Source organism: Nerophis lumbriciformis, linkage group LG25 (genome assembly GCF_033978685.3).
Source record: "Nerophis lumbriciformis linkage group LG25, RoL_Nlum_v2.1, whole genome shotgun sequence".
NCBI classification, from domain to species: Eukaryota; Metazoa; Chordata; class Actinopteri; order Syngnathiformes; family Syngnathidae; genus Nerophis; species Nerophis lumbriciformis.
In genome coordinates, this window is record NC_084572.2 from 30,243,784 (window position 1) to 30,268,606 (window position 24,823).

A 24,823-nucleotide genomic window follows, 5' to 3' on the forward strand; every position below is an offset into this window, starting at 1 on the left:
GTGCGGGACCGGTACTTTTCAGAGGCGGTATAGTACCGAATATGATTAATTAGTATCACGGTACTACCCTAATACAGGTATACCGTACAACCCTACTAAGCACTATTACATACCAACTGTTTGATTTGAGCATTCATCTTAGTTGTAGTTTTCAGTACCACATTTGGAAGTGTTGAAAATCGCCATATAAAATCGCCAATGCAAATAGTAGCCTGTTTAGAGCAAATCCAATGGAAATTAGCATCAATCTAGCACATTTTGCAAGAGTGGAGCCTTACTTTATGTTTGAGCGTTTTCTACCAAGCATACTTGCTTTGTTGGTGTTGAAAATTGCAAGGCTGAGTTCGCTCTGAGTGCTGCTTGAGTGATTGTTTATGTGAGCCCGTGTTCACGCTGCAACCGGACGTGACGAGTCTGCAACCGGACCGGATGTAACGTCACTCTCAACAAAGGTATTCAAATATGGCTATGTTTGATTTTACGTGAATCAATACTCAATAGTACCAACAGAATTTGATCGGTGCCTGTAAAAGTACCAAATTCGGTACCCATCCCTAATGTAGATATCCGCTGACGTCACAGTTGGGAAACCGTCACAAATTAGGCAAATTCCAAATGGATCGTATGGAGGAGGTACGTATGAAGGAAGGCAAGACTGTTTTATAAACATCTACACCATGCCTCTCTGGTTTAATTTCGTATTGTTAAGACTCATGCAGACTCAAATACACAAAAACGGTTACCAATAGGTAAAAAAAGTTGGTTTTGCATATGTCCCATTTAAATTGCATGTTCCAGTCTTGTGTCAAATTGTTTATGCTGTAAGTATTGTATTTATTACACACCAGCTGTTAGATTGTAACGTGCATCTGGGTTCCAGTGTTCATTAACACATTTGGAGATGTTAAAATCAATCAATCAATCAATCAATGTTTATTTATATAGCCCTAAATCACAAGTGTCTCAAAGGGCTGCACAAGCCACAAGGACATCCTCGGTACAGAGCCCACATAAGGGCAAGGAAAAACTCACCCCAGTGGGACGTCAATGTGAATGACTATGAGAAACCTTGGAGAGGACCGCATATGTGGGTAACCCCCCCCCCCCCCCAGGGGAGACCGAATGCAATGGATGTCGAGTGGGTCTGACATAATATTGTGAGAGTCCAGTCTATAGTGGATCCAACATATTAGTAATGGCCATTTAAAATTGATAATGCGAAACAGTAAACAGTAGCATGTAACTAGCATGCCAATGTGTGCATTAGCATCGAGCTAGCACATTTTGAAAAGTGGAGTACTACTTTTGAGCGCTTTCCATCAGGCATACTTGCTTTCATTGTATGGAAAATTGCAACATCATGCCTGTTTGACCTCCAAGTGCTTGGACGTGAATTAGTACCCAGTACTCCCGACGAAATTCGGTCAGTACCTATAAAAGTACAGAATACGGTATCCATCTGTCAGGTTCAAACACTGATGACATCTATTAAACAAGACAAGAAGCAAAGAATTAAACAGAGACAGAATTCAATTTGGCTCAATTTGAGGAGAGACGCCTGGACACTGTACCCTTGGACAGTGTCTCAGCACGCTCTGGCGAAAGATTGTACGCCACCTCTTTTTATTTGGACTTTCCCTGTTTACATAACAACAGCTGTTTCTAAAGGAATGGGGGTATGTAAACAGACATTGTTTTCGGTGACATTAACACAAAAGAAATAAATGCCTCAGCTTGGGCAGGTCTTGGATCAAAATAGATAAATAGTCTCCTCTCTTCGTACACAATGGAATTTTACAAGCCTTTGGCTTGGTGCAACAAAGACAGCCTCTTGTCTGTTCACTGGGAACTCAGAGAACGGAAAGTTTTTTGATAATTTACATACAATTTTTCTGACACCATCCCTGACATGTAACGTATTTTCCGGACTATAAGGCGCACTTAAAATCCTTTTTTTCCCTCAAAACACGACAGTGCGCCTTATAACCCGATGCGCCTAATGTACAGAATAATTCTGGTTTTGCTTACCGACTAGGAAGCAATTTAATTTGGTACATGGTGTAATTTGTGGTGGTGTTGTTTTCGGATGAAGAGATGCTGCTCCGTTATTGATTTAAGTAAAGTCTGAATGTCATTAAAACAGTTAGCTCCATCTTTTGACACTTCTTCCAGTCACGTCCTTGCATGCTACACCGCTACAACAAAGATGACGGGGAGAAGATGCTGGCGAAGGTGAGCCACGTAAATAAGACCGCCCGCAAAACGGCGCATACTGAAGCGACTGTCAGTGAAGATGATCTGTAAAACATAATCTATGCAACATTTTGACCAAAGAACCACCATTACATGTTATGTAGACCACAAGGAAGTGTTTTACATTTCGAAAAAAATAACAATATGACTCCTTTAATGCGCCCTATAATCAAAAAAGATCGAAAATAGACGATTCATCGGGAGTGCGCCTCATAATGCGGTGCGCCCTATGGTCCGGAAAATACAGTACATTTATTTTGTTTTTGCCGAGCATTGTTGAATAACATTTTCAGGGGGACACATTGTTATGTACAATGTTTACCGTCTTTCAATTAAATATATCTAACAACCAGGAGTTGGAAGTAACAACAGAGGAACCCACTTAAGTTGACAACCCATCCATCAATTCAATATCAGTCCAACTCATCAAGTCCTGGTCCACCATGATTTTCCTGTTACTTAAAAGTGCCCGCTTAAGATGACGTACACGGTCGATGGCTTTTGTCTAAATAAAATATGAGAGCCAACAAAGTCATATCTATGAAAAATGGGTCCGTTAATGTTGACGTGTGTTGCAGTATTGAGTAACACTTCAAAATAAACCCCACTTTACTTGAGTGGAATATTTCACTGCTACTTCCACTTCAGATAATGTCAATCTCTGACTTTTTAATACGTATATAGTCATGAATAAAGTATATCTCCACAAACAGAAATACAAAAGGAGCTTATTTTTCTAATACAAATGTCCCTATTCTGACATTTCTGCCTCAAACTGACAGTTGATGTTTCTCTGTTCTTGCTGGCACACTTACAGGCGACTAATGTGAGAGATTGTGCTGCAGAGAAGAATGGTTCGTACGTCTTACCAAGTGAAGAATAGCTTTTGGAAAAAAAAAGCTTTCTCTCTGACAAACATTTATTTAATGGCGTTCACGTGAAAGGCAGCTGGACCAGCAGGTGTACCAGGTGTAGGACGGGCGATAAAACCATATCAATTACATTGTGATAGACAATTAAATCGATAGCAATAAAAATAAAATGGTTTTCTTCTTCGTCGGAAGATAGCGATGTCGCGCAGCAAGGTTGGTTGCATGAATAAAGACTAGAGATGTCCGATAATGGCTTTTTTGTCGATATCCAATATTCCGATATTGTCCAACTCTTAATTACCGATTCCGATATCAACCGATACCGGTATATAAAGTCGTGGAATTAACACATTATTATGCCTAATTTTGTTGTGATGCCCCGCTGGATGCATTAAACAATGTAACAAGGTTTTCCAAAATAAATCAACTCAAGTTATGGAAAAAAATGCCAAAATGGCACAGCCATATTTATTATTGAAGTCACAAAGTGCATTATTTTTTTTAACATGCCTCAAAACAGCAGCTTGGAATTTGGGACATGCTCTCTCAGGGAGGTTGAGGTGGACAGGGTTGTGGGGGGAGGGTTCTGTTGTGTTTATGTTGTGTTACGGTGCGGATGTTCTCCCGAAATGTGTTTGTCATTCTTGTTTGGTGTGGGTTAACAGTGTGGCGCATATTTGTAACAGTGTTAAAGTTGTTTATACGGCCACCCTCAGTGTGACCTGTATGGCTGTTGAAAAGCCGTAGATATTATGTGATTGGGCCGGCACGTAAAGGCAGTGCCTTTAAGACACGCCTCCAATATTGTTGTCTGGGTGGAAATCGGGAGAAATTCGGGAGAATGGTTGCCCCGGGAGATTTTCGGGAGGGGCACTGAAATTCGGGAGTCTCCCGGGAAAATCGGGATGGTTGGCAAGTATGACTGGGAGATGCAACTGCTCTGTACGTCTCCCTACATCCGTGTACCACTCCGTACCGCGGCTTTTTAAAAAGTCATAAATTTTACTTTTTGAAACACATACCGATAATTTCCGATATTACATCTTAAAGCATAATAAAGACACTCGCTCTCTAGTAACCAAGCAACGCAGGAAGTGATCACCGATCAGTGGGAGTGACACGCTAACGGCCAATCAGGTACAACTATCATGTTTGGTTGCGCCATCTTGTTGTCTCGCAGTTGATTCGTTGCATTGAGTGAGAAGAGAAAGTAAAAATGGATAAAAGACGAAAAGTCACCTCGACTTTATGGCACTTTTTGGGGATTTTCTTTTTTAATTACCGTAGTCAGAACAATGTGGTCTATAAATGATGCAAGGCGCTGGTCTCAACCAAAACCGCTAATACCACACCACATTGGCCGCGCTCACCCTTTAGAGCACCATACTATACCAACTTTATTTATAAAAGGAACAATTTTACAGTTTGTCTAAGTTTGTCTAAAGCCTTTTGAAAACAACCACAGTTGAAAAACAAAGTAAACAAGTAAAAACACAAAAAGCAAAGAAATACAGGCAAAGGACAGACTAAAAGAATATAATCTAAAACAGAGGTAAAATAGACACACATAAAAAAGAGCAGATAAAAAATATCTTAAGAGCAATTTGTTAGATAAAAGGCAGTTAAAAAGTTAAAAACAGTTCAAATAAATCAAAGTCTCACGCTGTAACTTCCTGGAACAAAACCTGCAGTTCTTCACAGGTTTCTCTATGTTTACCTTTTCACACTATTTTATAAAACTTTATTAAGCATTTCTTACATATTCCTTATTTTGGCACGGCATTTTAAGAGGTTAATGTGATTGCCAAGTAATCAATGTGTTAGAGTTGTATTTACATTTATTGTTTGAGGTTACATTTTAAATAAAAATCTTTACATTTAATATATTTTTCTCCTGGTCCTCATTTTCGATAGCTCATAAAAAATATAAATAATTATCGACTGATATAAAACATTGATATTCTGACTGAATTAATATTAAATAATAATCATGAATAAGTTACCTAACTAAATTGTCAATAAAACTACAGTGCTAATGAAAATACAGCTTTACCACTTTAGTCATATTTTTTGCACTTAAAAAACTTCTCTATGACTTTACCTCCAGACTTATTCTGTTTGTTTGATATTGTCATTACTGCCAGAGGTGGTGGAAAAGTGAATTTCAACTGAGTATCAATACGAACCACAGCTGAGAAACATATATTTTTAGCGGCTCGCAGCCCACCAATGACTGCGCTAAATAATCAGTGTCAGACCTAATGTTGTGAAATAACCCTGGAACTAATCTGTCACTTTGAATGTACTACTCATGTTTACCTAATCATCCTTTTGCTCAATTAATCACTGCACTATTATTGTATTCCCTTGAACATAATTATATGTTCAAATTCCTTGTGTCTTAAACATACGTAGCAAATAAAGCTGATTCTGATTAGGGCTGCACAATGAATCAAAATCAAATCGACATTGAGCTTTTAATTAGTGCGGTAAATAACCGCAAGAGGCTGAGGTTTTTTCTCCCGTCACCGGCATTTGAGTGACTGCCATGTTATCCATCCATCAATTTTCTACCGCTTGTTATTTACCTTCCAATTACAGTACAATGGTAAACAATTCTACAGTAATGAGAAATAAGTTAGTATCCTTTTAAATGGTTACTTGCATTATTATTATTATATATTATGATTACATTATAAACACTGTACAGTTTTTATCGGTTATTGCTTCCGTTTAAAGGGGAACATTATCACAATTTCAGAAGGGTTAAAACCATTAAAAATCCGTTCCCAGTGGCTTATTTTATTTTTCGAAGTTTTTTTCAAAATTTTACCCATCACGCAATATCCCTAAAAAAAGCTGCAAAGTGCCTGATTTTAACCATCGTTATATACACCCGTCCATTTTCCTGTGACGTCACATAGTGATGCCAACTCAAACAAACATGGCGCATAGAACAGCAAGCTATAGCGACATTAGCTCGGATTCAGACTCGGATTTCAGCGGCTTAAGCGATTCAACAGATTACGCATGTATTGAAACGGATGGTTATAGTGTGGAGGCAGGTAGCGAAAACGAAATTGAAGAAGAAACTGAAGCTATTGAGCCATATCGGTTTGAACCGTATGCAAGCGAAACCAACGAAAACGACACGACAGCCAGCGACACGGGAGAAAGCGAGGACGAATTCGGCGATCGCCTTCTAACCAACGATTGGTATGTGTTTGTTTGGCATTAAAGGAAACTAACAAGTATGAACTAGGTTTACAGCATATGAAATACATTTGGCAACAACATGCACTTTGAGAGTGCAGACAGCCCAATTTTCATCAATTAATATATTCTGTAGACATACCCTCATCCGCGCTCTTTTCCTGAAAGCTGATCTGTCCAGTTTTGGAGTTGATGTCAGCAGGCCAGGGAAGCTAGGGTTGATATTCTTCTCTTGATCATCTTCGGTGGCATAAGGGACGGTGTGAGCCAAGACATCCAGGGGGTTTAGCTCGCTCGTCTGCGGGAACAAACTGCCGCCATTGCTTGCCGTGCTACCAAGGTCCTTTGTCCCTTAATTGCTCACACACTCCGGCAGATTCAATGGGGGTCTGGCGGCAGATTTCTTTGACTTTATCGTTGGAAATGCATCTGCTTTGTGTGTCGCAGGATATCCACACATTCTTGCCATCTCTGTCGTAGCATAGCTTTCGTCGGTAAAGTGTGCGGAACAAACGTCCAATTTCTTGCCACTTTCGCATCTTTGGGCCACTGGTGCAACTTGAATCCGTCCCTGTTCGTGTTGTTACACCCTCCGACAACACACCGACGAGGCATGATGTCTCCAAGGTACGGAAAACAGTCGAAAAAAACGGAAAATAACAGAGCTGATTTAACTCAGTGTTTGAGAAAATGGCGGATTGCTTCCCGATGTGACGTCACGTTGTGACGTCATCGCTCCGAGAGCGAATATTAGAAAGGTTTAATTCGCCAAAATTCACCCATTTAGAGTTCGGAAATCGGTTAAAAAAATATATGGTCTTTTTTCTGCAACATCAAGGTATATATTGACTCTTACATAGGTCTGGTGATAATGTTCCCCTTTAAGAGCATGACGTAGACCAAAAGTGTCAAAAACTTTTTGACTGGGGGACCGCATTGGGCTGAAAAATTTTGGCCGGGGGGGGGGTCTTCCCTAAAGTTTTATAATCATTTAGAAATATCAAGCAGCTAAAATGTGCCAAACATGGATAAGTGTGAAGGCCGCGCCCGGGAATCATTTTTGGTGATTTAACCACCAATTCCAACCCTTGATGCTGAGTGCCAAGCAGGGAGGTAATGGGTCCCATTTGTATAGTCTTAGGTATGACTCGGCCGGGGTTTGAACTCACATGTGGCACATTGAGACAATAATATGTCGATTGACAGTCTAAAAGTAACATGTCTTCCTTCACTTGTTATTTTTGCTGTTTTATGTATAAGATATATAAATCGCTAATCGAATCGCGATTTTGGAGAGAAAAATCGCAATTAGGTTTATTCTCAAAACTGTGCAGCCCTAATTCTGATTACAGAGTATAAGTGTGAAAAAGCACAGAAGCGACAGGCTGCTCACGATCATAAATCCTCTGTTTACGGGGAGCTCTGTGCTGTTTTAGAAATAACATTAAATTACCAATAAACTATGGACTGGTCACCAATCAATCACAGGATGATTGGGATTGTTCCATTGAGTGGTTTCACATCCCACACCACCTTTATTAAAGTCTGCCACGTGACTCGCTACATTACCTCATATCATTCGCTGCAGCAACGGTACTTTAAACAAAAAACTTAAAAAGCAAAGAAGAACTGTCATCATAAGAGTGAAACAAAGTCGTCTTTGGAGCCAATCAAACGCCGGGCGAAAGCAAATGCAAGACACGCGCAGAGTTTAGTTGATTAGTCGTATAAACGCGCAAGTCAATTAAAAGTTAACATTGTGTACCTTTGCATTCTTGGCACAGGCCCACATGATAGGACAGACAAATCAGCTTTACAACACCCGCTGGTTGTGTTCCCATTTAGCATTCTGCTTGCATCACTGTCACACTTAATCACAGAGAATCTAGTGTGTAAGCTTGTGTGTGTGTGTGTGTGTATGTATGTGTGTGTGTGTGTGTGTGTGTGTGTGTGTGTGTGTGTGTGTGTGTGTGTGTGTGTGTGTGTGTGTGTGTGTGTGTGTGTGTGTGTGTGTGTGTGTGTGTGTGTGTGTGTGTGTGTGTGTGTGTGTGTGTGTCGAGGGCGGCCATGGTGTTTATAATGTGTCAGATCTGCTCGGCCGCTCAAAAGGAAACATGCAATCATTCTCTCATTACCTGTTTGGACTGAAAGCATGAAGACAAACACGGAAAGGTATTTTACACGCACACACACACCCCCTCCCCCGCACACAAACTCGCACACACGTGTGTAAACCATCCAGTTTATGGAGCACTAGTCGGTTTTATTTTACAAAACCACAGCTCCACCTACAGGTCTCTTGCTCTACTGCACGCATTTGGTTACAGTAAATACGCTGCAAAAACTTAAATCTAAGTAAGATTAAATATCTCAAATAAGGGTGATATTTGTTTATTTTCTGTCTGATAAGATAATTCTTCTCACTAAGCAGATTTTGTGTTAGAGTGTTTTACTTGTTTTAAGTGTTTTGGTCCTAAATTATCTCAGTAAGATATTACAGCTTGTTGCTGAGATTTTATGAGTATGCTTGGAACTAGAATATCAACTGTTGCAAAGCTGTGTCATCAACACTCACAAGTATAAAACTACTTTTTTTAAAGTAATAATTTCTTATTTCAAGCATGTAAAAAAAAAAAATCATGACTTTGACACAATTGTGTCTCATAATTAAAACAGATGACAGCCAAATGGACTTTGCTGTTTTATTTTCAATGAAACAATAGAAAATACGTACTCATATAGTAGTACAGTTGTTATTAGTGAGAATATACTTATTTTAAGGTATTTTTGGGTTCATTGATGTTAGCTAATTTTACTTGTTTTGGAAAGTCTTGACAAGCCAAATTTTCTTGTTCGATTGGCAGATAATTTTGCTTAGTTCAAATAAAATACCCCTAATTTTTGTATTTTTTTTCTTGTTTTTTGAACACTGACTTTTTGCAGTGGTATGTGGCGGTCGTCTTTGAAGGATTTAAAAAAAAAACATCACTGACCTGATGTTGAGTCCGGTAGACTGACCAAGGTTTTCCCACGCTCTGATCTTTTCTGTCAACCTCTGTGGGGGTGAAGAAACATCAAGTTAAAAATACCTGCTTCATTAGCAGCCATTGGACAACAAAGGTGAGGTCGGAGCAATATAAGGACCTTTCTGAAGTGTAATCTTAAAGGGGAACATTATCACCAGACCTATGTAAGCGTCAATATATACCTTGATGTTGCAGTAAAAAAGACCATATATTTTTTTAACCGATTTCCGAACTCTAAATGGGTGAATTTTGGCGAATTAAACACCTTTCTAATATTTGCTCTCGGAGCGATGACGGGAAACAATCCGTCATTTTCTCAAACACCGAGTCAAATCAGCTCTGTTATTTTACGTTTTTTCGACTGTTTTCCGTACCTTGGAGACATCATGCCTCGTCGGTGTGTTGTCGGAGGGTGTAACAACACGAACAGGGACGGATTCAAGTTGCACCAGTGGCCCAAAGATGCGAAAGTGGCAAGAAATTGGACATTTGTTCCGCACACTTTACCGACGAAAGCTATGCTACGACAGAGATGGCAAGAATGTGTGGATATCCTGCGACACTCAAAGCAGATGCATTTCCAACGATAAAGTCAAAGAAATCTGCCGCCAGACCCCCATTGAATCTGCCGGAGTGTGTGAGCAATTCAGGGACAAAGGACCTCGGTAGCACGGCAAGCAATGGCGGCAGTTTGTTCCCGCAGACGAGCGAGCTAAACCCCCTGGATGTCTTGGCTCACACCGCCCCTTATGCCACCGAAGATGATCAAGAGAAGAATATCGACCCTAGCTTCCCTGGCCTGCTGACATGAAGGTATGTTTCAATACATTCGTAATCTGTTGAATCACTTAAGCCGCTGAAATCCGAGTCTGAATCCGAGCTAATGTCGCTATACCTTGCTGTTCTATCCGCCATGTTTGTTTGTATTGGCATCACTATGTGACGTCACAGGAAAATGGACGGGTGTATATAACGATGGTTAAAATCAGGCACTTTGAAGCTTTTTTTTTTAGGGATATTGCGTGATGGGTAAAATTTTGAAAAAAACTTGGAAAAATATAATAAGCCACTGTGAACTGATTTTTAATGGTTTTAACCATTCTGAAATTGTGATAATGTTCCCCTTTAACACCAATAAGAGAAAAATAATCGGGATGTAACAGTATTGTAGATACCGCGGTATTGTGGTTTTAAAACACTCACAATAATGCGGAGACATGCGACAATATCAAATGATAACTTGGTGAGTGTAGTTTTATTTCGTATGGGTTCTTCTATCATCACTCCGAACAACATATGTAAGTTTTACAATATAACTAAAACAATTCTTACTTACTAAAGCATCCCATGGCTGATGTCTGTAGGAGTGTTTTCAGGCATATTTGTACGTGCTACCGTGATGTAATCAAGATAGCGTCATTAGCATTTGCTAATATCCTAACACATTCACGAGCGTCTGTGTTAGTATTATTAACTTACAATGGCATTCTTTTTGTATTGTTTCAGTTTCACAAATACCTCGGTAAATTCCCCAAGACGCCACCGTGGACTTATTGCGTCTGTTTAGCTAATTGGAAAGTTAGCTACCGCAGCTAGTGGGTCCATGGCGATGACTTCTGTTTAGTTTGATCAGTTGTTTTACTGCTGTGTCACAGACACGGCTTGGAAACAATTAGGTATGTAAATAAACATTTTCAAAATCTTTCGGTGTATATAACTCCTTTCACAACATGTATATCTGCGGCTAATATATGAAAAACACTGTTTTCTTCTAAGATTTTGTGGGTGTGGCTTATAAACCAGTGCATTCTATTGTCCGGAAAATACTGTACTTGATAAACCATTACCCGGAAAATATGTTTGAAGCCATCGAAGCTAAACATCAATTTGTGAGGTATTTACATTATCAAAAGTAGTCGGTTAACTTTTCTGACAACCAGCATTTTGCAGACTGATATTTAAAAAAAAAAAATGTTTACATTGTCAGTTTATAACACACTCAAATGTAAGTTTTTTGTTTTTTTTATATTTGCTTAAAGGGGAACATTATCACCAGACCTATGTAAGCGTCAATATATACCTTGATGTTGCAGAAAAAAGACCATATATTTTTTTAACCAATTTCCGAACTCTAAATGGGTGAATTTTGGCGAATTAAACGCCTTTCTATTATTCGCTCTCGGAGCCATTTTCTCACTTTCGTCGGTGTGTTGTCAGAGGGTGTAAAAACACGAACAGGGACGGATTCAACTTGCACCAGTGGCCCAAAGATGCGAAAGTGGCAAGAAATTGGACGAAATTGGACGAAATTTGTTCAAAATACGAGGCTGTGGGGAAAGCCGACGAAATGGTCAGTCGTTTGTTCCGCACACTTTACCGACGAAAGCTATGCTACGACAGAGATGGCAAGAATGTGTGGATATCTTGCGACACTCAAAGCAGATGCATTTCCAACGATAAAGACCCTAGCTTCCCTGGCCTGCTGACATCAACTCCAAAACTGGACAGATCAGCTTTCAGGAAAAGAGAGCGGATGAGGGTATGTCTACAGAATATATTAATTGATGAAAACTTTATTCATTACTCGCGGTTTTACGTAAATTATTATACATAAACTTTGTTTACCAATAATTTAGCTTAAAAACATTAATTTTTTTCAATCATTCGAGTACATTCGGGTAGTCTTTTGTAATGCAGTATTTTGTGTCTATTTAGGTATGGTTAACCTGAGTGCTGAAATCGTGGAAAAATATATGTTCTTAGCGTGCCTGAAATGGGCTGTCTGCACTCTCAAAGTGCATGTTGTTGCCAAATGTACTTCATATGCTGTAAACCTAGTTCATAGTTGTTAGTTTTCTTTAATGCCAAACAAACACATACCAATCGGTTAGAAGGCGATCGCCGAATTCGTCCTCGCTATCTTCCGTGTCGCTGGCTGTCGTTTCGTTTTCGTCGGTTTCGCTTGCATACGGTTCAAACCGATATGGCTCAATAGCTTCAGTTTCTTCTTCAATTTTGTTTTCGCTACCTGCCTCCACACTACAACCATCCGTTTCAGTACATGCGTAATCTGTTGAATCGCTTAAGCCGCTGAAATCCGAGTCTGAATCCGAGCTAATGTCGCTATACCTTGCTGTTCTAACCGCCATGTTTGTTTGTATTGACATCACTGTGTGACGTCACAGGAAAATGGACGGGTGTATATAACGATGGTTAAAATCAGGCACTTTGAAGCTTTTTTTTAGGGATATTGCGTGATGGGTAAAATTTTGAAAAAAACTTCGAAAAATAAAATAAGCCACTGGGAACAGATTTTTAATGGTTTTAACCCTTCTGAAATTGTGATAATGTTCCCCTTTAAAACAGTGGCTGTTCCAGCACTATTTTTTGCACCTAAAAATACATGTTTGTAGTAATAAATACGATTAGAACATTTGAGCGTTATGTTAGTGTTCAATTACAGGAAGTGTGTTTATCCTAAACATTTCTGCCACTTTGTTTTACACACTTTGGCATTTTTACCAAGCCATTTTTTGACAATACCACAATAATATCGTACCGTCGCCCTAATACCGTGACAATAACATACCGTGAGATACTGATATTGTTATATAACAAAAAAAAAATACTACAAATTTTTTACTTTCAATGCAATGGTTTATTTTTTCCAGCTAAATGTGTGAATTATTAAACATTATAAATTCATTTTAGTTTTTATAATGTATTTCTGAAATATTTTTACATTGATTTGGTTATCTAATTTTATTTTTTCTTATACAGTCAATTTACATTACAATTTACATAGCATGCTTTTGTTCAATTTTAATTGGGGTGTTTTTACTTCTAATACAATACCAATATTAGAACCGTCAGTATGGGCTGATACGATACCAGCGGCAATCATACATGTTTACTGTATATTATTTAGTAGTGTGGCATGTTAAAAACATGTTTAATCAAGTAAAATTTGTCAAACAGAGAACAACGGTCGGTATGAAAAACACAAACCTATTTTTTTTTTAATTAACCGAATGCACTTATACAGTCTTTTAAGTTTATCATGAAAAATTAATAGAAGTATTACAGACTACACGGAAAGACAAATGCTGTGGATAATCAAACTCATCATACATTTATACTGGACACAAAAAGCATATACCGGTATTAGATCTGAAGATGGCTTTTCTGATGCGATCAATTTAAAGAAAAGTGTGCAAAAAGGATGCATTCTATCCCCATACCTGTTTAATATCTACATTAAACAAATCTTTAAAAGCATTGAAAATCTGAGAGGCGGTTCTAAAGGCGGCCAAACTGTCAACAACCTGAGATACGCAGATGACACTGCACTTGCTGAAAATGAAAACAACCTGCAAAACCTATTGCATATCATCAACAAAGCGGGACAAATATATGGAATGAAAATAAAATGCAAAAGAAGCCAAGACCATGCATATTACAAAGAAGAACATCGAAATGCCCACAATTCATATAAAGCTAGATGGTGAAAACATTGAACAAGTTGATGAATTTAAGTATTTAAGACAGACCATATTAGAGATGCGCGGTTTGCGGACACAACCGCGGAGTCCGCGGATTATCCGCGGATCGGGCGGATGAAATTTAAAAAAATAAGATTTTATCCGCGCGCGGGTCGGGTGGATTAATTAGATATATATATATATTTTATTTTTTTTTATTATTTTTTTTTTTGCGGGTGGCAGTTAAACCAATTCGGAAATATATATACATAGTTAAATGTTGTTACCCACATACGAAAAACGAGCAGGCACCTGCTGCATATGCCACAACAGAAGAAAAAAAAAGAAAAGAGATGGACACTTTTACGGAGCGGAGAAGGGACGCCTCGCCGGGGTCCGGGACCGAGGCCCCTTCCCCCGAGAGGGCCCCACCGGGAGCCGTAGCTGAGGCGATCCGCGAGAAGGGCCCGACGCACGTCCAGGGTCACTACCGCGCCCACACCCCGCCTCGTCCGCCTTCGCCGCGGCCGGCGTCACGCGCAGCAGGTAAGCAGCTTACCTGCCCGCCACCCCGTGGCCGGGGGCTCGTAACAGGGGTCACTCCGCGCGCTCCGCCCGCGCAGCTTACCTGCCCGCCACCCCTGTTGCCGGGGGCGTGTAACAGGGGTCACTCCGCGCGCAGTGCGCTCACGAAAGGGGTGGGGCTCACCCTGGTTGATATAGAGAGCAGGACGGTGGCCATGGAAGTCGGAACCCGCTAAGGAGTGTGTAACAACCCACCTGCCGAATCAACTAGCCCTGAAAATGGATGGCGCTGGAGCGTCGGGCCCATATACCCGTCCGTCGCCGGCAGCGAGACGCGCTTGGAGGTGCGCTTAGCGCGGCTCCCATATGATTGCGCACTGGTGTGCGTCTGGGTCGTGACAGCGTGGCACGCGAAAGTCTGTGCTGCGTTGGATCAGTCTCCTTTCTTTAACAGGCAAAAGCTTTATAACCTCAGTGAGGTTATAAAGCGTGCGCACCAAACACGAAGCAAGGCCATGGTGCAGGAGAACAAAGGACTTCTTTCATTTAAGGTTTGTGATAAACCATCAAACTCATTCGTTAAAAGGACTCTATAGTAATATAAAGCGAATTTTCATTATCATGCAAGAAAAGTTTATTTTTGGGACCGCGATCACCACGTAATGATTTTTAAAGGTTGCATGACAAACATTTAACTGTCCCATGTGATCAGCCAGTGCGATTGGAAATCCATGCTCAATTATTGCCTCCGTAAATAAAACTTCGGCATTTATCACATCCAAAGAATCTGTTTGGGCGACGAAAAACGTTGAAAGTTTTCCACTTGTATCGCTAGCAACGGCATTAGACTTGTGTTTTTTTGTCCCAACGTGGTCTTTTACATCGCTAATTCCTCCGTGTCCGATCGAAAAATCTTGTCTGCACAAGGTGCAATTCGCGTAGTTTTCACCCTTTTTTTTTTTTTTTAATTAATGAAAAACCCGGAATAGGTTGATGAAAACCGTACGAATTACGGGAAAACCGGAGTAGTTGGCAGGCTCACTAATGCCTTGCATCATCTATATTAGATCGGGCGGATGGCGGGCGGGTGCAGTTCTGATCAAACGTTACATCGGGTGGATGGCGGATGGTTGACGACTTTCTGACGCGGTTGCGGATGAAATAAATTGCCTATCCGCGCATCTCTAGACCATATCAATGGAGGGATCATGGTAGAAAGAAATTAAAATGTAGACTAGCCATATCCAAAAGGGCATTCAGTAATATGTACTTTTAACTTGTAACATCAAGGAAAACAGTGAAGATTCCCAATACTAAAGTGCTACTTTATTAAATGGATCTGAAACCTGGACAATAACTAAATCAATTGCAAAAAGACTGCAATCAATTGGGATATTGTGTTTACATAGAATATTAAAAGTATCCTGGAAAGAAAGAAAAGCCAATGAAGAAGTACCAGTACTAATAATGACAAACCAACAGAGAACACTCTTAATCGACATTATGGATTGGAAAAACATGTTCTCTGGGCACACAATCAGACATTATCTGTTTCAAACTCAACTCCTAGTGAGGAAAATAGAAGGGAAAAGCAGAGGAGGAAGACCAAGATAACATCACAACATGGAACATTAAATGTGATTAGGACTGTAACATAATAGCTAAAAACTGGTGATACTGGCGAACCATGACATTCAACCTTCTGCGAGAAGATGGAACTAGATGAAGATGATAATGATGAATTATTTCATACTTGTTTATATTGACAAATGTGCTGTTTTACACTGCAATATTGTTCAATTAAGGACACATATTACGTATGTCTATCTTGTGTGCTATTGTGTGCTTAGCTGTTGAGTAGCTGCTAGCTTTGATTAGCCTATAGCCTACCATGTTTACCTTTTGTAAATGACTTTAATAAAATAGAAGAAAATAATCAAATTTGTGTGTCAATCGAAGGACCTTTAGATGTTAAATGGCTGTCCAGCTTTGGAAATTTTAAAGGGGAACATTATCACCAGACCTATGTAAGCGTCAATATATACCTTGATGTTGCAGAAAAAAAGACCATATATTTTTTTAACCGATTTCCGAACTCTAAATGGGTGAATTTTGGCGAATTAAACGCCTTTCTAATATTCGCTCTCGGAGCGATGACGTCACAACGTGGCGTCACATCGGGAAGCAATCCGCCATTTTCTCAGACACCGAGTCAAATCAGCTCTGTTATTTTCCGTTTTTTCGACTGTTTTCCATACCTTGGAGACATCATGCCTCGTCGGTGTGTTGTCGGAGGGTGTAACAACACGAACAGGGACGGATTCAAGTTGCACCAATGGCCCAAAGATGCGAAAGTGGCAAGAAATTGGACGTTTGTTCCGCACACTTTACCGACAAAAGCTATGCTACGACAGAGATGGCAAGAATGTGTGGATATCCTGCGACACTCAAAGCAGATGCATTTCCAACGATTAAGTCAAAGAAATCTGCGAGCGGATGAGGGTATGTCTACAGAATATATTAATTGATGAAAACTGGGCTGTCTGCACTCTCAAAGTGCATGTTGTTGCCAAATGTATTTCATATACTGTAAACCTAGTTCATAGTTGTTGGTTTCCTTTAATGCCAAACAAACACATACCAATCGTTGGTTTGAAGGCGATCGCCGAATTCGTCCTCGCTTTCTCCCGTGTCGCTGGCTCTCGTGTCGTTTTCGTCGGTTTCGCTTGCATACGGTTCAAACCGATATGGCTCAATAGCTTCAGTTTTTTCTTCAATTTCGTTTTCGCTACCTGCCTCCACACTACAACCATCCGTTTCAATACATGCGTAATCTGTTGAATCGCTTAAGCCTCTGAAATACGAGTCTGAATCCGAGCTAATGTCGCTATTCCTTGCTGTTCTATCCGCCATGTTTGTTTGTATCGGCATCACGGATATTGCGTGATGGGTAAAATTTTGAAAAAAACTTCGAAAAATAAAATAAGCCACTGGGAACTGATTTTTAATGGTTTTAACCCTTCTGAAATTGTGATAATGTTCCCCTTTAAAGGACACATATTACGTATGTCTATCTTGGGTGCTATTGTGTGCTTAGCTGTTGAGTAGCTGCTAGCTTTGATTAGCCTATAGCCTACCATGTTTATCTTTTGTAAATGACTTTACTAAAATAGAAGAAAATAATCAAATTTGTGTGTCAATCGAAGGACCTTTAGATGTTAAATGGCTGTCCAGCTTCGGAAATGACAGCCATTTATCATACCATACTTGTTTAGTTTTTTTGCTAATATCGGACCAATAGTTGTCGGATCAAGACAATCCTAATTCTAATCATGCTATCAATTTACCATTCAAATTTAATATCTCCCATCATAAAAAATTAGGCCAAAACAAAAGTGCCTTAAGAGATCATTTCTGTTGTGACATGGCGCTATATAAAGAAATTTGAAGTGGAAAAAAACAGAAGTAGGCAGGTAATGACTTTTAAAATTGACATGCTATACTTGACATAACATTTCAATTCAATTAAATTCCTTTTATTGTCATTGTCATAATAACACTTAAGTCATACATGTCAACGAGATTTTGTTTGGGCTTCATCTAGCGGCATAGAAACTGCATTGAAGTGGAGGTTGACAATAGTTTACATTTAAGCATTGTCAAGAAGATCGCAAATTAATTTAAAGTTGTTATACCTAAAATAAAACTGGAACGTTATAAATACAAACTGCATTATAATAACATTCATGATTTCCACAATGACTTGAGGAAAGCAATGTTTTGTGTGAAGTACTGTACCTCCTTCTCCAGTTCCATGTTGACCAGATCTTCTTTGGCCTTGGCCGTGCGCTCCAGCTTCCTCTTCAGGCCCTCCACTTCCTCCTTCAACAAGCTGCAGTTCTCTCGGTTGTCCCTGCATTAAAGACGCAGTGAGGAGACGCTGTTAACCGTCACAGGACACGTACATAATAAGCATGTCGCACACGTCACTGTTCATTCATCAGTTTCAGTCAGTACGTGTCCATGCACTAAATAAGTCCGATTTCTCAAATAGTTTGTCTCTAAAAAAGCCTCCTACAGCCCATGAAAACACATTCATCCGATCGTGCACGGTTTTTGAAAAGTCGGACTAACACAACAAGATTATGCTATTGGAAACCAGACCTTTCGAGGGGGTGTGTGTGCGCGGCCGGAGAGGACCCTTCATTTTGCGCATGCACCAGTCTCAACAAGTGGCATACAACCCAGAGGCAGATACCATTCAAAGAAACGTAGCAACAATTGGAATGAGGAGGAGACTTTTTATTTGCTTCAAAAAAATTAAAAGAACAGAACATTTTGAAGTGCATCAATGGTAGAAAAGAAGAAACTGAGGGTAATTTAAGAAGGTATGAGATGAAATAGAATAAAGCAGGTATATTAAAGGCAAATAATAGAGCGTATGCAAACCTCTTCACGCTGCATTTGTGCACTCTATATTGATTAACAATAACTCTGTATTCCACACAACTGGCAAGATAGTCCAGAACATTGCAACCTTCACAGTATCGACTGTGGCATGAACAGTCTTTTCTTTCGGATTTAAAACTCCTTCCATCAATCTATAGAGCTCTATTAATGAACTTTGAGATATTCAAAGTTTTGTTTCCATGATTCGTCGTCCGAAAATTCCTTCGAAAAAACTCTTGTGCCGGTCTTTGTTTACTTTGGACCTGCATCCGCCCAGATACATTCTTGGTTGTGGAGTCATGTTCGTAGCGCAATCTAAATGGTTAGCGGCGTAGTGGGTAGAGCGGCCGTGCCAGAAACCTGAGGGTTGCAGGTTCCCTCCCCGTCTCTTGACATCCAAATCGCTGCCGTTGTGTCCTTGGGCAGGACACTTCACCCTTGCCCCCGGTGCCGTTCACACTGGTGAATGTATGATGAATGAATGATAGGTGGTGGTCGGAGGGGCCATAGGCGCAAACTGGCAGCCTCGCTTCAGTCAGTCAAATGTAGCTTACCACCACCAAGTGTGAATGAATGATGGGTTTTCACTTCTCTGTGAGTGCTTTGAGTATCTAATAATAGAAAAGCGCTATATAAAATCTAATCTAGAGCTGCAACTAACAACTAATTTGATAATCGATTAATCTGTCGATTATTACTTCGATTAATCGGTTAATAATCGGCTAAAAGAGACAAACTACATTTCTATCCTTTCCAGTATTTTATTGGAAAAAAAACAGCATACTGGCACCATACTTATTTTGATTATTGTTTCTCAGCTGTTTGTAAATGTTGCAGTTTATAAATAAAGGTTTATTAAAATGTGCATAGCATGGATCCAACGAATCGATGACTAAATTAATCGCCAACTATTTTTATAATCGATTTTAATCGATTAGTTGTTGCAGCCCTAATCTATCCATCCATTTTCTACCGCTTATTCCCTTTGGGGTCGCGGGGGGCGCTGGAGCCTATCTCAGCTACAATCGGGCGGAAGGCGGGGTACACCCTGGACAAGTCGCCACCTCATCACAGGGCCAACACAGATAGACAGACAACATTCACACTCACATTCGCACACTAGGGCCAATTTAGTGTTGCCAATCAACCTATCCCCAGGTGCATTAATCTAATCCATTATTATTTATTATTAAATAAAGTTAAAGTACCAATGACTGTCACACACACACTAGGTGTGGCGAAAATATGGTAAATGTGTTATACTTGTATAGCGCTTTTCTACCTTCAAGGTACTCAAAGCGCTTTGACATTATTTCCTCATTCACCCATTCACACACTGATGGCGGGAGCTGCCATGCAAGGTGCTAACCACGACCCATCAGGAGCAAGGGTGAAGTGTCTTTCTCAAGGACACAACGGACGTGACTAGGTTGATAGAAGCTGGGGATCGAACCAGGAACCCTCAGGTTGCTGGCACGGCCATTCTCCCAACCGCGCCACGCCCGCCCATTTCTTGATGGTGTCTGCTCTTTAACATCAGCATAGTCATCAGAGACGTAATATTTGTGCCAATATTACAGCGGACATCAGTTAAAACGAGTAACGATCAGCAAGTGGCCAGTGTGACGTCATAGGTCAACTGGAAAAGCAATTCATTTGACCGTGCTTTAATGAAATAGGCGCCCCCCACTGTACGGGAGGCACGTGTCGTATGATCAATAGTTCCATTGGAGAGAGTGCATGGAAACTTGGACTTCACACATCGGTGTGAAAATACAAAAAAACAAACTATTTCAGACATCAGACTAATCTAGTGCATGGAAACGTAGTGACTGTGACAATTCTACATTTCTGACCTGAGAAAAAGGTTCTCCCCTCTCAGCCGCATGACCTCCTTTTCCAGATCTGGGACCCTGGTGGCCTCGGACTTGATGGTCCTAACTATGGCGGCGTCCTGCTCCTGGAGGGCCAGGCGTCTCTCCAGCTCCTGGCGGGGGACAAAAAGGGAGACCACTCGGGTGGTTGCATTCTCCTCCTTTGTCCATGTGGGCTTTTGCTGTACCTTGATCTTCATGACGTGCTCTGAGCAGGTGGACTGGGCCGCTTGGAGACTTTGACACAGCTGAGACATTTCCTGGTATTTCCTGATTGAAGAGGACATGTCAGTCGTGTTTCGTAAGACTATTTTGTGCCCGAGCAGTTACCTGCGTTGTAAATCCAGCTGCTCCTGTACTTCCTGCTTTTCTAACTTCTTGTTAGAAAGGATGGAGTCCTGGTTCTGAAGCTTCTGTTTCAGGTCTCTGATCTCATCCTTCAAACAGATGATGGTCTGGAGACACAACACAGAGCTTAAGAGAGAGGTAGGGGAGAGTTTTTGTCTTGATTTTTTCCCCCTTCCGACCAAAGACAGCAAACACCTGATTATCTATAAAATTTTCTTGTGGTCTAAGGCAGTGTTTTTCAACCACTGTGCCGCGTAGTGTGCCGTGAGATGCAGTCTGGTGTGCCGTGGGAGATTTTCTAATTTCACCGATTTGGGGTAAAAAATATTTTTTGCAAACCAGTAATTATAGTCTGTAAATGATGTGTTGTTGTTGAGTGTCGGTGCTCTCTAGAGCTCGGCAGAGTAACCGTGTAATACTCTTCCATATCAGTAGGTGGCAGCAGGTAGCTAATTGCTTTGTAGATGTCGGAAACAGCGGGAGGCAGTGTGCAGGTAAAAGGGTGTCTAATGCTTAAACCAAAAAAAAACAAAAGGTGAGTGCCCCTAAGAAAAGGCATTGAAGCTTAGGGAAGGCTATGCAGAACGAAACTAAAACTGAACTGGCTACAAAATAAACAAAAACAGAATGCTGGACGATAGCAAAGACTTACTGTGGAGCAAAGATGGCGTCCACAATGTACATCCGAACATGACATGACAATCGACAATGTCCCCACTAGGGCTGAAACGACGCGTCGACGTCATCGGTTATGTAAATACGTCGAGGACGTTTTTGTTCGTCGACGCGTCGCATATTTACGTCACACTACCGTCATGGCGGAGCGCAAAGCAGACGATGCGAGCGGTGCGAGCGAGGGGAAAAAAGCACGCCAAAAGTCGTCAAAAGTGTGGGAGTATTTCAATAAACGGCCTAAGAAGAAACGCTACTTTTACTCCGCTAATTTTATCTACATTCAGCTCGCTACTCGCTACTAATTTTTATCGATCTGTTAATGCACGCTTTGTTTGTTTTGGTCTGTCAGACAGACCTTCAAAGTGCCTGCCTTACTGGTGACGTTTCACTTCGTTCCACCAATCAGATGCAGTCACTGGTGACGTTGGACCAATCAAACAGAGCCAGGGGTCACATGACCTGACTGGCTCCGAGCTAACTTCGGGTGTTACCATTTAGTGGTCAATTGTACGGAATATGCACTGTACTGTGCAATCTACTAATAAAAGTTCCAATCAATCAATCAAAAGTGTGAAGGAAAAAAGACCCTTTTTTATTTCAACCGTAAAGACTGACTGCACAGTTCCTGTCTTCACAATAAAAGTCCCGCTCCATCGCGCCTGCGCTTTCAAAATAAGAGTCTCCGAAAGCCAGCGCAAACAAGCTAGCAAGCTACGGAGTTTGCCGCCGATGTATTTCTTGTAAAGGGTATAAAAACGAATATGGAAGGTGGACAAATAAGATGCCAAATAACAACCACTTTCATGTGGTATTAGACAGAAAGGAGGAACTTTTTTTCTCCTCCATTTGAAAACGTGGACGTTACCAGCACTACTTCCTGATTACAATCAATGCAAGTCATCAGAATCAGGTAATACACCAACTTATATTCTTGTCTTCATGAAAGAAAGGAATCTATATGTTAAACATGCATGTATAATTATTAAAACACCTTTAACATGTAAACAAAAACGGCAAAATAAATAAATATAAATTATATACTGTATATATCAATGTATGTGTATATATATATACATATATATATATATATATATATATATATATATATATATATATATATATATATATACATATATATATATATATATATATATATATATATATATATGTATGTGTGTATATATATATATATATATATATATATATATATATATATATATATATATATGTATGATGTGTGTGTGTATGTTACTCAGTACTTGAGTAGTTTTTTCACAACATACTTTTTACTTTTACTCAAGTAAATATTTGGGTGACTACTCCTTACTTTTACTTGAGTAATAAATCTCTAAAGTAACAGTACTCTTACTTGAGTACAATTTCTGGCTACTCTACCCACCTCTGCTAATAATGTTGTTGTATGCACACTGTGTCGAGCGGAAATGGCCTATCATAGCAGCACAACGGCAGCGTTCTTGCCATCACCATCAACTAGTCAATCGTCCGCGTGAGTATACGTTGTCATCATTAGACAAAAACATGAATGTGTCATTTGTATCTGCGTTGTAAATTCATAAACTAAAGCACGTTTCGCTCTGAGAGGAGCGTTTGGCGTGCCTGTTCAGTGTTTACAAAGACGCGCTCCTCTTTAACGCTAACGTTAATTAGTTGTGCAAATACCTTTTACAACATTAACAATTACGTATACTAAGTACAAACCAACAATTAACTTTCACTTTAATCATACTATCATTGTTGTGTTATTAAGCAAAATAAGCAAAAGTTTTACTTTTGTTGAAATGTTTACACTGTTGTTACAGAATATTTTGTTTTGCACTTTTTTGTATTGGATGTTTATCTTTATTTTTGCACATTTTAGCAAATAAGCAATACTTTTACTTTTGTTGAAATGTTTACACTGTTGTTACAGAATATTTCCGTTTTGCACTTTTTTGAATTGGATGTTTATCTTTATTTTTGCACATTTTAAAGCAAAATAAGCAATACTTTTACTTTTGAAATGCTTATACTATTGCAGAATATTAAGATTTGCACTGGATGTTTACTTTTATATTTGCACATTAAAAGCAAATAAGCTACTTTTAATTTTGTTAAATGTTTACATTGTTACAGAATATTTTGTCATGTTGTTGTCAATGTTGACTGAGTGGCCATACTTTTTTTTTTGTAAATAAAAGCCATGCCTTTTGAAAAAACTGGCCTACATTTATTTTTTCATCTTCATTTTAAATAAAAAAAATAATCGGTAAAAGGAAAAATAATCTATAGATTAATCGGAAAAAATAATCTATAGATTAACCGATTAATCGGAAAAAATAATCTATAGATTAATCGATAGAAAAATAATCGTTAGCTGCAGCCTTAGTCCCCACGAAGAAGGATAAAAACAAAATATCGCTCAAAGGAAGACTTGAAACTGCTACAGGAAAATACCAAAAAAACAAGAACTAAAACACGACACAGGAAAACAGCAAAAAACTCCAAATAAGTCACGGCGTGATGTGACAGGTGGTGACAGTACACCTACTTTGAGACAAGAGCTATATTGATGCATGGTTGGTTATGGTTTAAATTCATATCCAACAATTGCGACGACTTTTTACTGTCAACTGAGTTTCGTTGTTTAATGATTTCTGCTGGTGGTGTGCCTCCGGATTTTGTCAACACAAAAAATGTGCCTTCGCTCAAAAAAGGTTGAAACTCACTGGTCTAAGGTGTGTTAAGACTGAATTTGTCCAAGACAACTGGCCCAAAAGTGGGTCGAGCCGATCAAAACTCTGTATCAGTCAGTCTCTCTGGTAACCGAGCAACGCAGGAAGTGATCGCTGATCAGTGGGAGTGACTAACAGCCAATCAAATGCAAAGTTTGGTTGTGACATCTTCTTGTCTGGCGGTTGATTCTTTGCATGGAGTGAGAAGAGAAAGTAAAAATGAAGAGGAAAAGTCACCTGGACAGTATGGCAGTTTTTGGATATTTAAAAAAAGACCGTAGTCAGACCAATGTGGTGTGTAAATGATGCAAGGCGCTCGTCCCCACCAAAACCGCTAATACCACACCACCGTAGCGTGCTCACCCTTTAGAGCAC

General features: G+C 39.8%; 1 protein-coding gene across 3 annotated transcripts in view; it reads right to left on the reverse strand.

Annotated features, from left to right (window-relative positions):
* mad1l1 (mitotic arrest deficient 1 like 1) overlaps nucleotides 1-24,823 on the reverse strand; it is a 254,119-nt gene that overhangs the window by 194,648 nt on the left and 34,648 nt on the right. For all 3 annotated transcript variants that reach the window (XM_061984162.1, XM_061984161.1, XM_061984160.1), the window contains exons 5-9: nucleotides 21,024-21,148; nucleotides 20,882-20,963; nucleotides 20,676-20,806; nucleotides 18,169-18,283; nucleotides 9,332-9,393 (exon numbers count right to left, since the gene is read on the reverse strand). In XM_061984162.1, coding sequence (XP_061840146.1) covers nucleotides 9,332-9,393; nucleotides 18,169-18,283; nucleotides 20,676-20,806; nucleotides 20,882-20,963; nucleotides 21,024-21,148 — 515 coding nt within the window. The remainder of the gene's footprint in view (nucleotides 1-9,331; nucleotides 9,394-18,168; nucleotides 18,284-20,675; nucleotides 20,807-20,881; nucleotides 20,964-21,023; nucleotides 21,149-24,823) is intronic.